The 17,131-nt window shown below is 36.8% G+C and overlaps 1 protein-coding gene across 1 annotated transcript; it reads left to right on the forward strand.

Moving 5' to 3' along the window:
- The first annotated feature begins 7,303 nt into the window (after positions 1–7,303).
- Positions 7,304–16,997, forward strand: LOC111388368 (formin-like protein 20). The gene is made up of 11 exons (XM_023013045.1): positions 7,304–7,797; positions 8,185–8,891; positions 8,972–9,193; positions 9,274–11,678; positions 11,902–12,031; positions 13,112–13,183; positions 15,168–15,266; positions 15,389–15,430; positions 16,577–16,657; positions 16,733–16,783; positions 16,863–16,997. The coding sequence occupies exons 1-11, from the start codon at positions 7,725–7,727 to the stop codon at positions 16,980–16,982; spliced, it is 4,002 nt and encodes a 1,333-aa protein (XP_022868813.1). The 5' UTR covers positions 7,304–7,724; the 3' UTR covers positions 16,983–16,997.
- Positions 16,998–17,131: the final 134 nt, after the last annotated feature.

Raw genomic sequence — 17,131 nt, forward strand, 5'->3', positions numbered from 1 at the left:
GCAATCTTCCAATTCTCTTTTGTGTGTGACCCATTAGGTTCCCGACCACGATGCCTAACGACGTGAAATATTATTTTGATCCAATAAAAATTGATAAATTAAAACACCCTTTTAATTTACCGTCAGTTCATACTCGCCGTCCCTAATTGACATCTAGCAATGTGTCAGGGCAATACATGTGACGGGAAATGTCACGTGGCATGACAAAACCAAATTCGTTCGTTTACCATGAAACTATAATCCCTTCGTCAATATGATCCGATCAATTACGAGATATGGAATTGTGTCAATCTCGATCATCGATCATATCTTTCACTCCACTATTAAGTTAATATAAGTCAAAAACTCATTTTCGACTTATGACTACACATTGGCCAATGATTTCGTTATCGACTTAATTGAATAAAATGCAGATCATAATTTACTATCTAAAAGTGACGAATCCTTTATTAATCAATCACAACCTTCATACGATTCTTGACGTACCCGAACGATATCGTATTAGCAGCCCTTTTCAGAGCAACATCTAACACCGCCTAAGTATGACTGTCCTCATATAAGGTACCATGACGACCTCAAGTCAAAGGACCAATTCCACTACCGAACATTAGAGATTAACCACTGACACTCAGATAGTTATCCACGTGGAATCTCTCGACGGGTCTTCAATGTTTTGTTCTATAACAAAAACATCCACATGTTCATTTAAGTGTCTCCACACTTTAACTTGTGAGATCAGCTACTTACTTCACAAGTAAGAAATGCCACACGTGGTGGTCTATCCGTAATAACGATATCCGTATCCCATTATTACTTACGACCACGGATGATTTAAGATTCAATCAGATGTAATTTGTATCTCACAATCACAACTCCTTGTGATTAACAAATTACAAATATTTGAATTTACGGACTCTATTATTTATTTAATTGTCTATTAATTAAATAATAGATCTGCCATTTAATTGCATTAATTATATATAAAAGTATTTATGTCCAAAATTGATTGGACTTAGGGCATAATACTTACACATTTTTCAAAAAAAAATATTTCAACCATTAAATTTGAAAAGAATGGGAGCCAGAGACTATATAAGCTTTTTCAGCGAGGTGATTATCGTTATTGTATAAGTCTTGTACCAACTTTTGAAAAATAAGTTCATGCATTTAGAGAGGAGAATTTTCCCTTATTATATGCGAATTAAGAGGGAATTTCTCTCCCTCGATTTGCATATTAAGGAAAATTCTCTCCCTCTTTGTAAGCGAATTTTTTTTCCCAAACTTATCCATATAAACTTTTTCAGGAAGGTGATCATCCTTATCCTATAAGTCTTGTACCAACTTTCGAAAAAAAGTCCACACATTTTGAAAGGAGATATTTCCCTTACTATGTACGAATTAAGAGGGAATTTCTCTCCCCCGATTTGCATATTAGAGAAATGCTCTGCGTACGGAGCATTTCTCATAGAAGCCTTATCGATCCCTCACTGTAGGGGTCGGTCTCACATTGAAAAAAAAAAAACACCGATACCCCATGCGTGTGTGTGTTCTGGCAGGGGTCTGTAAAATAGACCTATGTACTTGTAGCACCTCTTTGCATATTAAGGGAGAGGAATCCCCAGAATCTTCGTCCGTTATTTGCGAATTAGGAGGGATTTCTCCCATTGAATACGTGAATACGAGGGAATCTCTACACCAATGGTAGTGGTGTTGTGGAGGTAAAGATGATGTGACGGCAACAGTGGGGCGGGGTTGGAGGAGTTGTTTAGTTTGCTTTATTTATTTATTTTTTAAACTTTAATAATATTAATCTCTACCATTAGATTATTTTAAATTAAAGGTAACGATGATTTGTTAAATCTGCAGGTGAAAACATCCCTACATACATGCATACTATACATACATACATACATACATGTGTATGTGTGTATTTCGATTAATTTAAAGGTGTAAGTGTAAACTTGGATCAAGATGTCCACCACCAGGCCAACACACGAGTCTTATTTTTTATTCATTTTATTTTCAAATATCAATTAAAAAACATATGGCGAAGATCACAAAAGAAGTCATAGATTAAGCACAATTAATATTACCCATTGTGTACTAAATAATCAAGAATGTATAGATTAATCAAGGAGACAAGGTAATTTTATCAATCATGCTACATATCCAGGCTCAAATCCAGATGGGAAACGTGCCGATGCATGATTGAACAATTTGAAAAATTAAAACAAAATACTCAATCATTTTCTCACACATCAATCTGTCTCTTCTCTCCCTATTTTTAAGCCTGGTTAAATGGCTTTATTCAATTTTATTTAAGTAATATTATTCATCATTAATTATAATTATTAGCAATTTACTGGCAGATTATTGTCCAACTGAGTTTTGATACTTTTTAAATTTTAATGCATTAGACAATAAATTAAAAGATTTATAGCACTTATAGAGTATGAAAATTAGTGTGGGCTACTATTATTTAATAGAAGTAATGCTGTATTAATTTTTAGCACCATTGGTGCCACTATGTGCAGTTAGTCATCCATTCCCTACATTAAATCGAGTCTATCAGCCAATGAAACATATGATGGTGTTACAGCACGGGCAAGATTACACTATTCATTTAATTAACATTTATATGTTTTGAGTCTTAATTAAAAATCGAGTCCCAATATTTAATACACACGTCAATTAAATAGTAGCAAAGAGTATAACATACTTTAATATTTCGAAAGTACTAAACGTTTTTTTCTAAGAAGACAATTAAAAATATTCGATTATATGATTATTCTTTTTTATAATTTTCTTCATCGTTTTTTAGTCGAGTTTTCTAAAACGTCTTTACGTTGTTTGACATATAAAAATGCTTAAACAATGTTATTGTTAAATTTAATTATTCTTTTTTGACTCTATTGTCTGGTCATACAACGTAGTTTAATAGATGGTGATATGAGTTCATAATTCATATTTATAATAGAAGAATTATTTTTTGCACGCATTAATTAGGTGGAGGCTAACAGTTGAACATTTATCAATGTATAGTACAGCAAGTTAATTGAGACATTGATTAGGAGGCAAACAAACATTTATTATATGTAGACCAAGAGTCCATTTGAAGAAAGAATCTTTTAACAAAATTAATACAAGAAAGACAGCAGCCATTCTTGTATTAATTTTGTTAAATAAAATCTGTATCTTTAGAAAAAAATTCTTTATTGATTTTCGACGGGAAAAAGGTGTTCCCCAAGATATTTTATGTTTTTGTTTCGCGCGTGTTAATTCGCTAACAATTAAAGAGGATCAGACGATTGTGTAAGGGACGAAACCTCTTGAGACAAAGTCCCAAAAAGGGGTGTTCTTTTTATTGGCGATGAATTTTACAATTGGAAACGGAAAACAACGTGCCTCCAAGGGGCGCAAGCACACGAGTTACAGAAAAGGAAGTGTTTAAGTCTAAAAGCTAAAGGAATGAAAATTACATATTCTCTGTTCGAGAGTTTTGGATTTGGTCATTTGCTTCTAAGTTCTTTCTCCCTTTTATACTTCATAGGCGATCCCTTTGTGATTAACTGCTCTAAAAAACTGCTTGATTGCCCTATAACTACCCACTTTCTTTGTAGTGGCCATTTTGTCATGAAACTGTCCTTTTAACTGCTGCCATTATCTTGCATCGTTCAACCGCTTTCGATTGAACCCCTTGAGTCGTGGAACGTGATAAGGTTATTTTAGCAACTGCCTCAATAACTGCATTTCTTGATAATCATAATGCGTTATGTTTGTTGATACCTTGGGCGACTTGAAGATTTGGGCGAGACTCTGGGCGACTGTATGCCACTCTATTCGTTCAGATTCTGAGGGACTTGCAAACTTGGGCGATGGCGTTACAGCACTATTGGGCCCCTTATTTGGGCATTCACCTTGATTCGTTCAATTGGATTTCGTTCTTTGGGCTATCTGATTTGGGGATCCTCCAATTGGGCTTTACTCTCTGGGCTGTTCGATCTGAGCTGAATTTTTATGTGTCAACAGTTTTTAGGTTTAAAAGTGATAAATAAGAATAATGTTACAAATTTAGACACCTTTCAAGTGTCACTAGATTAATTTTAAACTAAAAATAAAAAATTTAAATAATTTTTGGAAATGGAAATTGTTTCGTGCAGGTTAGTTAATAACAATTAAAAGAGATCAGACGATTGTGTAAGGGACAAATCTCTTGAGACAAAGTTCCAAAAATGGGTGTTCTTTTATTGGCGATGACCTTACAATTGGAAATTAAAAACAAAATGCCTCCAAGGGGCGCAAGCACACGAGTTACTGAAAAAAGTGTTTAAATCTAAGTTAAGGAATTTAAAATTACATGTTCTCTGTTCGAGAGTTTTTGATTCGGTCTTTTGCTCTATGTCTTTTCTCCCTTTTATACTTCATGAATGATCTCTTTGTGATCAACCGCCTAAAAACTGTTTGATCGTTCTACAACTGCCCACTTTCCTCGTAATGACCAACTTGTCATGAAACTGCCTTTTTTAACTGCTACCATTACTCTTCGTCGTTCAACCATTTTCGATTGAATTCCTTGAATCGTGGAACGTGATAGGGCTGCTTTAATAACTGCACTTCTTGATAACCACAACACTTTATGTTTGTTAAGACCTTGGGCTATTTGAAGGTTTGGGCGAGAATAGAGTAACAGCTCTGGGCGACTGCATGACACTCCATTCGCTCAGATTCTGGGCGACTTGCAAATTTGGGCGATGGCGTTACCGCGTTCTTGGGCCTTCGTCTTGAATTGTTTGATTGGACTTCGTTCTTTGGGCTATCTGATTTGGGGACCCTCCAATTGGGTTTCATTCCCTGAACCGTTTGATTTGGGCTGAATTTTTATGTGTCAACAGAAATAAATTTATTTCTTTTTAGGATACAAAAGAAGTATTAGATATACTAACTTTAGAAAATATTCTCAAGGAAGATAAGCGAATACAGTTTCAACTTTCAAGGAAAATTCCTATTTCTTACGAAAGAAGTAGAGAGAAAAAAATATGAACGGGTCCATCTCATTAAATCTCTGTTGGCTTTAAGTTATAACACAAGCATTCAAGAAAGCGTCACTTCCTTGTCACATACTCACTCACCAAACTCCCCCTCTAACTTTTTGTGTATGTTTGTTATATGATTAAATCAAAATTTAATTATTTAATTTTTGTTGTCATATTCATAGGCCACCATGGTCCATGGATACAACCAATATAGATCCAAGTTGCTTACAAAAAAATTAAGAGGATTAGACAGAACAAAACGAAATGGACCAGGCGAGCCCCATTATTTTTGACATGTAAAACTGGTCGAGATTGTCATTAGTCATGTGAACCCAGAATGCAACACAACCCATCTCTATGTTTAAGTTGTGCATTACTGGTTTGGACAAGGTAATATTTCTTTGAAAATAAAACATGCGATAAAAAAATATTCAGAAACGACTTTGTTTGGTGTTGAATGTGATTGTGATCCGCACGTAAACTCTATAAACGATAATGCTAATAGCTCAAGCATCGTGCTTGAAAGAAAACACGCACAATCGTTGACTTAAATTGCTTTGTGTTGTACCCTTTGCACCATTACCTACATGACAATGTGCAACTTTCATCGATTTAACATATATCACTTGTTTGATGCAATTAAAAATTAGATTTTTAGCAAATTACTAAATTTTTTATATAAATTGACGAAATGTGAAGTTGAAAATTTGTGAATCATATAAAATGTGTAAATTTAAACTTTTAGCAAAATTTTAAACAACATCAGAAAGGATATAATATAATTATAATAATACTCTTTACAATCTAATACCACATAAAAATTGTACCCTGATTCAGTAAGTCTCAATTTTTATTGGAAAATTCCATTTGTATATAATGGGGTATCGAATGATGTCTCTCCTCTCACAATGTAAGGCGGGCTCCACGTGAATTTAAAAATATAGGCCCGTGGTCCTCACCCTTGTCGTGAGTAGTAAGCAAAAAATTCGGTACGTATAGTATTGTCCCATTTTTTTTTTTTAAAATTTTATCGGGACTAATAATTGTCGTTTCTGGATGGATGTAGTCTCTTTTTCTCCCCCATGTGATTGGTTCTGTACGACAATGGAAACAATCATTTCAATCACAATAGCCCCTAAAAAGTGCCATCTCCTTAATTACGTCTTTTTCTTGATATTTCATTATTTCTATTCTCTTTCCGTTTGTCGTTCAAAAATGATAATCCAATTCAACTAATTACCGATTAACAATTGTCGTCAGAACCTAACTTCAATTACAACAATTGCTTAGGTTAATGTCATTATTTATGGTTCACTATCGATAATTAATGATTATATTCTTCAAAGAATTATTTTACCAACAAGTTTTATATATCAAACGTAGTGTTGAACAAAATAAAAAATGTAAAATTTTTACAAATTAGTCGTAAAGTTGAATATCATTTTAAAACGTTTAAATGATTGTTCCTCTTTCTACTAATTAGCAATTTGCCCATTGCTGATTATTTTGTTTTATAAATATTGTCTAAATTGCATACCCCACCTGCATGACATACGTTGAGCCCTATTTTTGAAACTCATTTTCAATTAAATATTTGCCCAATAATTTTTTTTTTGTACTCATAACTTTTATTTACTTTTTAATCACATATTTTATTGATTCCATAACTTTTCAACCATATATTTCATTAAATTTTATTAAATTTTATTAAAAATTTGATTTTAATTCTTATCGAACAGGAGCTTAGGTTAATTGTTTTTCTTAATAACTAATATATATCATTTCTCAAGGTTGAAGGTGGGCTATTATGGAAAGTGAAAATAGTATGATTTGTCCCACATTTTTGTCATGTTGGAATCTAGGAAAAAAAATAAAAAGAAGCTAAAAAGGATAAATTAAAAATCATCCCAAAAGGGACAAAACACGAACATAAGCTAGCGTTAGTTATATGTCAACACATGCCACGTGTACAGATCTCAGACCACAAATCATTTATAAGCCAATGAATAGGGTCGGGGCTTATCTGTAAATTATCTGGGCCGGGTCTATCCATCTGACGACAATTCATCTTTTCAGTTCCCTGGGTCCCACTTTTTATCCCTTCATGTGATTATTTCTGTAAAACAATGGGATCGATCATTTATGATTCATATTGCACACTTTCACCTAATTATGAGAAANGGGTAATAGGTTGAGGTTAATACTGCAATATTCTCGATAATTATTATTAATTTAACATTAATAATTATAATAATGTAATAACATTTGACTCTCTTCATAACAATCAAAATCATCCCTTTTTCCATCCCCTGCATTTTTTTCACAAACCCTAAAACTCACAAAATCTTTACCTCTGAATTTCATTTCCTTCTTTACTGTCACTTCTTCTGCTATATCTCTTTCTCCTCCTACGACTTTCGTTTCTTTTTCCTCCACACTGTTGGATTGATTTCATTTTATTTACTGTTCAATAATTGTGGCACAATGCAAAACCCTCTGCTTTTATTGTAATAAATTTTTAAATTCAATTGAAATTCGGTTAATTGTTGGTAATTTTTGAAGGATTTATCAAGGTGATGTTCAATTGTTGAAGATCTATGAGTGAAGATTAATTTTGAGAGAGAGTCATTTTGTATTGATATTTGGAACGTGGGGTTTTGGATCGGATCAGGAAAAAAACAGCGCCATTAGATGGCGCTGTTCAGACGCCTCTTTTATCGGAAGCCACCGGATCGGCTTCTAGAGATCTCCGAGAGGGTCTATGGTAAGCTTTCTACGTCAGCTCCTTTTGATCAATTTGATAGTTTCCTTGCAAATGCATACATAGTTCTCGAATTTGCGTCTTTGATTAAGTCATTTTTTTCCTCTTAATTATGGAATTTGCTGTAACTGTGTGAATTTTCTTATCTAATTTTGTTACTCGGGAGAGGTGCATTAGAACTTCTTCGTTGGTAAAACAGCTAAAATTATGATCTTTAATTTAGTTGAGTAGAAGAGCTGCTAGATAGTTAACTGCTTTTCAGGCTTTGTAAATTTTTTTGTGACACGTTGACTTTGTATATATTGGAACATGAAGTGTTTGATATTTAAGTAATCTAAATAAGCATTAACCATGCCACATGGTTATTTCAATTACTGGATCTGCTTGCAGTGTTTGATTGCTGCTTCTCCACGGATGTGTTGGATGAAGACGAATATAGAATATATATGAATGGCATTGTAGCTCAGCTACAGGATCACTATCCCGATGCTGCTTTTATGGTTTTTAACTTTAAAGAGGGGGAAAGGAGAAGTCAAATATCCGATGTGTTGTCTCAGTACGATATGACAGTCATGGATTACCCGCGGCAATATGAGGGGTGTCCTTTGTTACCGCTGGAGATGATCCACCACTTCTTGCGTTCCAGTGAGAGCTGGTTATCGCTTGAGGGTCAACAGAACGTGCTCTTGATGCACTGCGAAAGGGGAGGATGGCCTGTCCTTGCCTTCATGCTTGCAGGCCTTCTTTTGTACAGAAAACAGTACACTGGTGAGCTGAAGACTCTCGAAATGGTATACAAGCAAGCTTCCAGGGAACTTCTTCATCTTTTATCTCCATTGAATCCACAACCATCGCAGCTCAGATATCTTCAGTACATTTCTAGAAGAACTTTTGGGTCTGATTGGCCCCCACCAGATACTCCTCTGGCTTTGGATTGTATAATACTTAGAGTTCTTCCTCTCTTTGATGGCGGAAGAGGATGCCGACCAATAATTCGTGTCTATGGTCAGGATCCTTCTTCAAAAGTATCCAGTAGAACATCAAAGCTTCTGTTTTCAACTTCCAAAAAGAGAAAACATGCCCGCCTCTACAGACAGGTAATCTCATAATTTATAAATGTAGACTTAAACCGGAGAATCAACTGACTTGTGAAGTGTTTTATGATCCCTGACTGCAGAAAGAATGTGCTCTAGTAAAAATAGATATTCAACACTGCGTCCAAGGAGATGTTGTCCTCGAGTGCATCCATTTGGATGAAGATTTAGTGAGGGAAGAAATGATGTTTAGAGTTATGTTCCATACAGCTTTTATCCGATCAAATGTTTTGATGCTGACCCGTGATGATGTTGATCTTTTGTGGGATGTGAAGGACCAGTTCCCGAAGGAATTCAGAACAGAGGTTAGGTATTGTTTTCACTATGTTATAAAGTTTATTTGTCCAAAACTTCAGGAGTTAAAAACATTCTCTATTTGTATCAGGTGCTCTTTTCTGATGCAGAGTCTGTTCCATCTATTATCCCCAAGGAAGCAGTAAGTGATGATGATAATGAAACAGATGCTTCACCAGATGAGTTTTTTGAGGCAGAAGAGATCTTCAGTAGTGTAGTTGATGGGTCATATGGGAAGGGAGAATTTGATAATCGAACAACTGAAGCTACCATTCAGGATGATGGAAACCTTGAAGTAGATGGGAAAGAGGTTTTGGATCATCATGCATTCCAGGACTGTAATTCAGATGAAGCGAATAACAGAGACAACAGCAAGGGTGATGCAAATAAAAATTTTCTGATTGCAACAGATGCTTTGGTCTATAGGAATGGTCAGTTATATTCTAGAGCGGAGCTTGCTGATGTAGCCAGTGGTACAGATATCAAAGATGTAGCTGGACCACCATGTGGAAAATCTGAGGAAGGGGAGGATAAACAAAGCCAAGAAGATGCTTCTGCAATTAAAAAAATGACAGAAAAGCAAGGTTTACAGCAAAAGTCGAATGGTGACAGTAATAGACAAAAGTCTGAGAAGGAACTGTTGACATCCCCAAAGAAACAACCAGTTTACACTTCCAAACCTGAGACAGATGCAGTTGTTACTAAACAAAAATCAAAACCGCAAGAATCTCAAAGCACTCTTCAAAGGTTGGCAAAGCCAAATGCGGTATCTCGGTGGATTCCTTCTAACAAAGGTTCATATATAAATTCTATGCACGTGTCATATCCACCGTCTAGATATAATGGTGCTCCAGCTGCAATAGCTCTTGGCAAGGATTCCCAGCCTGGGGTAAAAGCAAAGGCCTCACCAGCTAGTTCTTCTGAAGCTACAATTACGGTGGATGAAACTTCTGCAGTGGGCGAGGCACCATTAAAATATCAATCTTGTTCATCATCACTAGACTCGGCACCAACTGGAAAAGCTTCTTCTCCAAGTTCTCTGGTGGAATGTAGAGTCCAGGAACTTGATGGCCCTCAACCGAGTCAACAAGTTCCACTATCTCCCCCTCCCTCTCCGCCTCCATTGCTACCCTCGTCTAGCTCTTCATTATACGAGTCTTCCTCAACAACCCAGCCAATTGTACAGGTAGGAGAGCAGAATTTGCTCAATCTTCACTCGTCCCTGCCCCCACACCAACCAACTCATGCAGCATTTACTTGTTCCACACCACCCCCATCGCCGCCGCCGCCACAGTCATCTACTAATTATGCAAATTTTTCTTATTCACGACCACCATATTCAGACCCTCCACGATCTTATGGCAGAGCAGATGCTACTAAATCACCGCCACCGCCACCGCCGCCACCTCCACCTCCACCTCCACCTCCACCTCCTCCTCGTCCTATGTCTGCAAGCTCTGGACTGACCACACGGGGAAGTTTTTGCCCACCTCCTCCTCTACCTCCATCTTCCATTTCTTCTCTGTCTCAAAATATCAGTAGAGTTTTGTTGCCTCCACCTCCCCCACCCCCGTGGTCAGTTGAGAGTTCTGGTCCTGCACCTTCTGCAGCATCAGATTTTCCCTTTCCTCCATTCTCCACGCAAAGGTCACTTTCTGTTGGAAAACCCTCTCTGCCTCCAACTCCAGTTCTGCCTCCTCCTCCACCTCCGCCTCCACCTCCCATGCGTGGTAATTCTTCTCTGCCTCCATCTCCTATCAGTCATGGTGTTTCTCTGCCTTCACATTGCACTCCACCTACACCACCACCGCCGCCGCCCCCACCCCCACCTCCTCCTCATGCTGTTGCGCAGCCTACCCTGCCTATTTTGCGTGGTGGCGCTCCACCACCTCCACATCCGATGGATGAAGCGCCACTTCCACCTTCCCCATTGCCTGGAGCACCACCTCCACCACCCCCCATGCATGGAGCTTCACCTCCAACTTTCCCATTGCCTAGAGCTCCACCTCCACCTCCACCTCCACCTCCACCTCCACCTCCACCTCCCCTCATGCGTGGAGCACCACCTCCACCTCCCCCTCCTCCGATGCATGGAACCCGACCTCCACCCCCTCCATTGCCTGCTGGTCCACCTCCTCAACGTGGAGCACCACCACCGCCTGCTCCCCCTATCCGTGGGGCCACTGCTCCACCTCCACCACCTCCTCCCATGCATGGACCACCAGCTCCACCACCCGCTCCTGGAGGCCGTGTACTGGGTCCGCCTAGACCTCCAGGTGTGGGACCTCCCCCGCCTCCTCCCTTAGGAGCTAAAGGATCTGTGGCAGATGGGAGAGGCTCAATTGCTGGTAGAGGGCGTGGGCTTTCTCGTCCCGGGATGTCAACTGCATCAGCACCTCGAAGATCTACCTTAAAGCCACTACACTGGAGCAAGGTAACGAGGGTATTACAAGGAAGCTTGTGGGAAGAATTGCAGAGAAATGGAGAACCTCAAGTGTATGCCCTTTTGCTCTGCTGTTTTAGTTTGTTGATTTAGAATTACATAAGTAGCATTTCTTCATTTCTATGGTTTAATTTAATCATATTTAGCAATATGATCGAGGTTGTTTATCTCTTTTCTGAAATGCTTTTATGTGCATGACTCTGTAGAAATTGATTTCTTGTTTTGTTACTGCCTCTTGATTCTGATATATTGCTGAAACTTTCAATTTTTTTCTAGTGCACCAGAATTTGATGTGTCAGAACTAGAGACTCTTTTCTCTGCCACAGTCCCCAAGTCAGATAGTTCTGGAGGCAAATCAGGAGGACGTCGGAAGTCTGCTGGATCTAAACCTGACAAAGTCCATCTGGTAATATTTATGAATTGTGTAGTTGTTCTAGGAACTCTTTTCCTTTAAAAGAGATTACATAGTGAGATTATTATGCATTTAATCATCTGCAAAGCATTATAAAAACTAGGCCATTCAACTTATCTGTGTGGCCATACTTTTTTTTTACCCTGTCTAACTGATTTGTGCTTATTATTAATTTTCATCTTACAATAGGCCTGTGCCCAAAGTGGCTCCTCTAGAAAAATAAGGAAAAGGCAGATGTGTAATTTGCAAATTGTTAAATTTCTTGTATTCTCTGTAAATCATAACAGAGAGCATCATTGACAAGTATTTTTGTTGATCATGACAGCATACATGCTCACAAAGCAGCTAAAAGACAGTGTTGCATCTTTTCTTTGGTGAAGATTAAAAATCAGTTTTGGCTTTGTTTACTTAAAAGTAAAATGATCGACGGAAATATCTTTCATTTTTGTATTTATTGGAATTAAGGGCTTTTCAATAGCAGACTTGATCACACATTAAATGGTTGTCTTACAGGCTGCTAAGCATCTGATTAACATCGACTTGCCCTTAGGTTTTGATTAAATTGAACCATGAAATACTTTATAGATCCAAGGATCAAAACTGAGAAAGTGCATGCTTTCTTACTGATACCTAAACCGACAATGTAAAGCTTTGGTTCTTTGACCTCGTAATCACGGAGAGGACAAATTCTTTTGTTATCAGGTTACTGAGACCACTTCAAGTTTTATAATCACACAGACAAACAGTGGAAGTGCCTGGCATGCAGTTGATCACATTCATTTTTTGACAAAAGTTTTAGATTTTGTAATTGAAATAAATAATTATCAATTAGCTTCAGGAGAAAGTTTCCTTTTGTTTATTTTTTTTTCTTCTGCATCCTCCGCATAGAGCTCTCTGATTTTACTACGCTGTAGATTTGCATTTTTCTCGTTTCGTGCCAATGTTAGTTCAAAGCAGATGTAGCATTCAACTTGGTTATTTTAATTAGTTAGAAGACAGTTTGATATTTTGTTGGTGAAATACTGATTAAGATTTTTATTTCTTTTCATATTTCGATCACTATTCTTATTGTAGATTGACCTGAGAAGGGCTAATAATACGGAAATCATGCTCACAAAGGTGAAAATGCCACTTCCTGACATGATGGTAAGCTATACATGGTGCATACTTCCAACCTTTTGTTTGTTTTGATCTTTAAGCTAGATTGGGTTACACTTGTATAAAGAAACTGCACATGTTATTATGGGTTGAATTTTCTTCCATAAGTCATATGGTTTGACATATTTCAAGTTCTTTTGTTGTTTTGTATGTAGCATGTATACTGCCCTTGACACATACAGCAACCCATTCCGGAAATTAATACCAACCTTCATTGGAAGGCTTGGGTATTTTTGTATTTAGAGAAAACAAACTTGCAAATTGGTTGACTGAGGCCCAGAGTCCAAAATTTGACAGCAGTGAAGTTTATAATTTCTTAAAAAGTCGAATAATGTTCTGGATTGCATTTTATTCTGCCTTGTTCTTCCCTTCTGAGTTGTTTTCCCAAAGAGGATCTTCATTTTATGATTATGGCACGTGCTGTCATTTCATTGACCACTGAACAATTACGGATTTGAAATATGAGATTATCTCTCAGTTCAAGAACAGTGATATATGCTTGGCTATCACCTCTTGTTATAATTTGTAGCTTAACATAACTTTTTCCCATATTATAACCCCTATATGTAGATGGCCTAGTCTTTTACCTTGTCAATTTATAATGTATTCCTTAATCAGTTAAAAGTTCAGCATTGGGTCTGATCTAGGAATGTCGACGAGCCGATTCGAAACTTGAAGCTCGGGCACAGCTCGAGTAAAAATGGTTCGGACTTTTTTGGTTTGAGCCGAGCTTTTGCTTAGCCAAAAAATTTAGGCTTGACCCAAGCTTTCGTTTCAGCCTGGCCCGGCTGGCTCTATTTTTTTAAGATAGCTGCCTTGCAGGTTAAGGCAGCTGATGCAGCAGCCTTTGTTAAGGCAACTACTGCTGCCAATAATTTTTGTTATTAATTTTTTAATATAAAGTTTTGCATTTTTTATTTTATTTTATCTTTTTAGTCTCGGCTCATTACGCTTCGAAAATGGCCCATGACATGGGTCAGCCGGTGTGGCTCACGCTCAAGCCTAAGCCCCAAAATGGGGTACAGCTCGAGCCTCGAACTGAGCCACGAGCCGGTGAGCCAAATTGACACCCCTAGTCTCATCAAATGTCCATAACTGAAGATGGTTTCCAATTACATTTTTTGTGTCCAATTATATCTCTCTATGTTGCATTTTTCTCGGTTGGAAAAAAGTATTTTGTGATCCAATCACAAAAGAATTTAGTAAATTCTAATTATTTTAGGCTTCAAATTTATCTTAGTATCCAAAATGTCTAATGTGACATTCAAAAGTCACACTCCTGAAAAATCAAAGGTACTGACCACGTTGTATTCTCACTTATAAATGCCTTACAAGCACAGTTTATGAACCAAGGTTCATTACCTACTTGCTATTAAGATTTTACTTGTCAATCAAGTGAAATTTAATTAATTTAGCCATCCCAGTGATAAATTAAAGTTTACATAGTCTTGTTTAGTGCACGCCAAATGCACTACCATCTGTAGAAGTAGCTACTTCTGTTATCAAAATAAACCACACAACTAATTACGATGTAGACGATAATATAACCTTGCAAAAACTAAGGCTCATTTTTATCCACCTGTTATGGACAAATATTTAGGTATGATATAAATTATATCTTTTGCCCACAAACCATTTATGTGCATAGTTCAATTCTATATTTGCTGGAATAAATGCTAGATAGTAGTATTGTGACCAAACTGATGAATCGTGTTTATCAACATGACTAGAAAATGTGTCAACACACAAAAATAGTGCCCTTAAAGCACATGAAGCATGTTCCCCTCATCTATGATCATATTTAAAGATATATGGGTCTTGCATATTCTAAGAATTATATGAAAACTTGTTTCTTGTTTTCTCGTACCAATCAATATGCACGGTTCTTTTCTCCTACAAGCTTTGGTTCTACTTTAAAAATTCATGTTTGTTTCCAAGTCTACATTTAACGTGTGTGTGATTACTTCAACAGGCTGCTGCACTTTCAATGGATGAATCAATTTTAGATGCTGATCAAGTAGAAAATCTTATAAAGTTCTGTCCTACTAAAGAAGAGATGGAACTTCTCAAGGCGAGTCTTCATTTTCTCAATCATTATGCAACCTATGATTTTCACTATTTAATCCACACACACTATTTTCTTTTCGAAGAAAAGGATTTCTTTTTATTGATTTCTGTTTTGTGACTGTTTAGGGCTACACAGGCGACAAGGACAATCTAGGGAAGTGTGAGCAGGTATGTGGACTGCATCATCAATTAGTTTTATTGGTGATATTTTTTCTCTTAAAGGATGCATTCAACATTTATATAAGCCAGTAGGAATAAGCGATTTTTATCTGAGTACCGGTGGCAGTGATTTAATTTTCTCTAACACCAAAGAATTGTGTTCAGTCAATGTTATAGAGTCGACCATAAATATAGGTTTTGGTATCAAGCTCCATCTTCCTGCTCCTAAAGGACACTGTTGTCATTAGGAATAATAAAGGTCTTCCTTCTCCTGAAATTTTAGTTCAATGCTGGGAAAGCTGATTAGACAGAGTCTGGGCCGTTTCTAGTTGAGTTTATGAATATGAACATGACATACATGTTGGTCTACCGAAATGCGAGTACATTAGCTGCCAGCTTGTGAATGGTGTTAAATTTAGGTGATTGCTTGCTAATATATTAGAAGACACTATCTTTTTCTTTTTGATGAGTGCAACTTTCATTGCTTTAGAGTTTAGATTCAAGATGTGCAAGTGCGTAAAGGCTTGAAGGTTTGGACATCTTGAATTATTTCACTTAGTTTTAGTCTTAAATGTATTTGTTAGTTGAATATAGATGCCTCTTGCTGTTCATATTTAGCGTATCTTGCATCAAACGGGTTTGAATGGTGTGTGACGAAGTACATAATACCTATAAAATTAACACATGCAAGATATTAATATGTGGCTTTGGGAAGTTTCATCGAAAATTAGCAGATATTGACATTTCATTTAGTGGTTTCTGATGCTATGTGATCCCTTCGAAGACAATTGTGAGGACATATGTATGTGTACGTGTGCGTGTGTGTGTCTACGTTTACACACAGTCATGCACTTTATGATGGTTAAAGGGACGTAAATAGTTGAGCTGAAATCATCACCATATTTTGAATTGGTAATAAGCTTAATTCTCATGTGAAAGTTGAAATGCACTTGATAGAGATTATGAGCGAATTAAAAATTGTTTAAGCTGTTTACAGGTTTCACTGAAGTAAAATGATGGGTTTTTAATTCTTAATAGCATCGATTTTATATTATTTCCTCTCATATTGAGCTATCTTTCAACCATTCTTCTCATTAATACTTAACGAGTTGTAATGTTCATATAAGAATTCTTATATCTATTTCTATGTTTCAGTTCTTTTTGGAGCTGATGAAGGTGCCACGGGTGGAGTCAAAATTAAGGGTTTTCTTATTCAAGATTCAATTCAATTCTCAGGTCTGCTATAAGGGCGAGAATTTTTTTGAACATGAATTTGATTCCTCATGCCTCTAAATCTAGCTTCCATCTTAGGTTTCGGATTTTAAGAAAAGCTTGAACACTCTGAATTCTGCTTGTGAAGAGGTACATACAAATTCTAGTGAATTTTTATTTATTGAAACTTTTAATCTTGATATAACCTATTTTGTAACTTACGAATTAGGTTCGGAAATCCCTCAAACTGAAAGAAATAATGAAGAAAATTTTACTTCTTGGGAACACATTAAATCAGGGAACTGCCAGGGGTAAGTACATTAATGTTCAGAAGCTTTCTTTAAGTTGAATTTTCAGACACTGAAAAAAACTGTGGTTAGTCTCTGGATTCAGTGCTTTCTTTCTTTCTTTCTTCCTATCTAGTTATTTATTTAGTTTTTCACTCTCCTTGAAACTATCTTTTGCATCAGATATCAGGAACACTAGATTAATCAAGAG

The sequence above is a fragment of the Olea europaea genome, unplaced genomic scaffold (assembly GCF_002742605.1).
Source record: "Olea europaea var. sylvestris unplaced genomic scaffold, O_europaea_v1 scaffold489, whole genome shotgun sequence".
NCBI classification, from domain to species: domain Eukaryota; kingdom Viridiplantae; phylum Streptophyta; class Magnoliopsida; order Lamiales; family Oleaceae; genus Olea; species Olea europaea.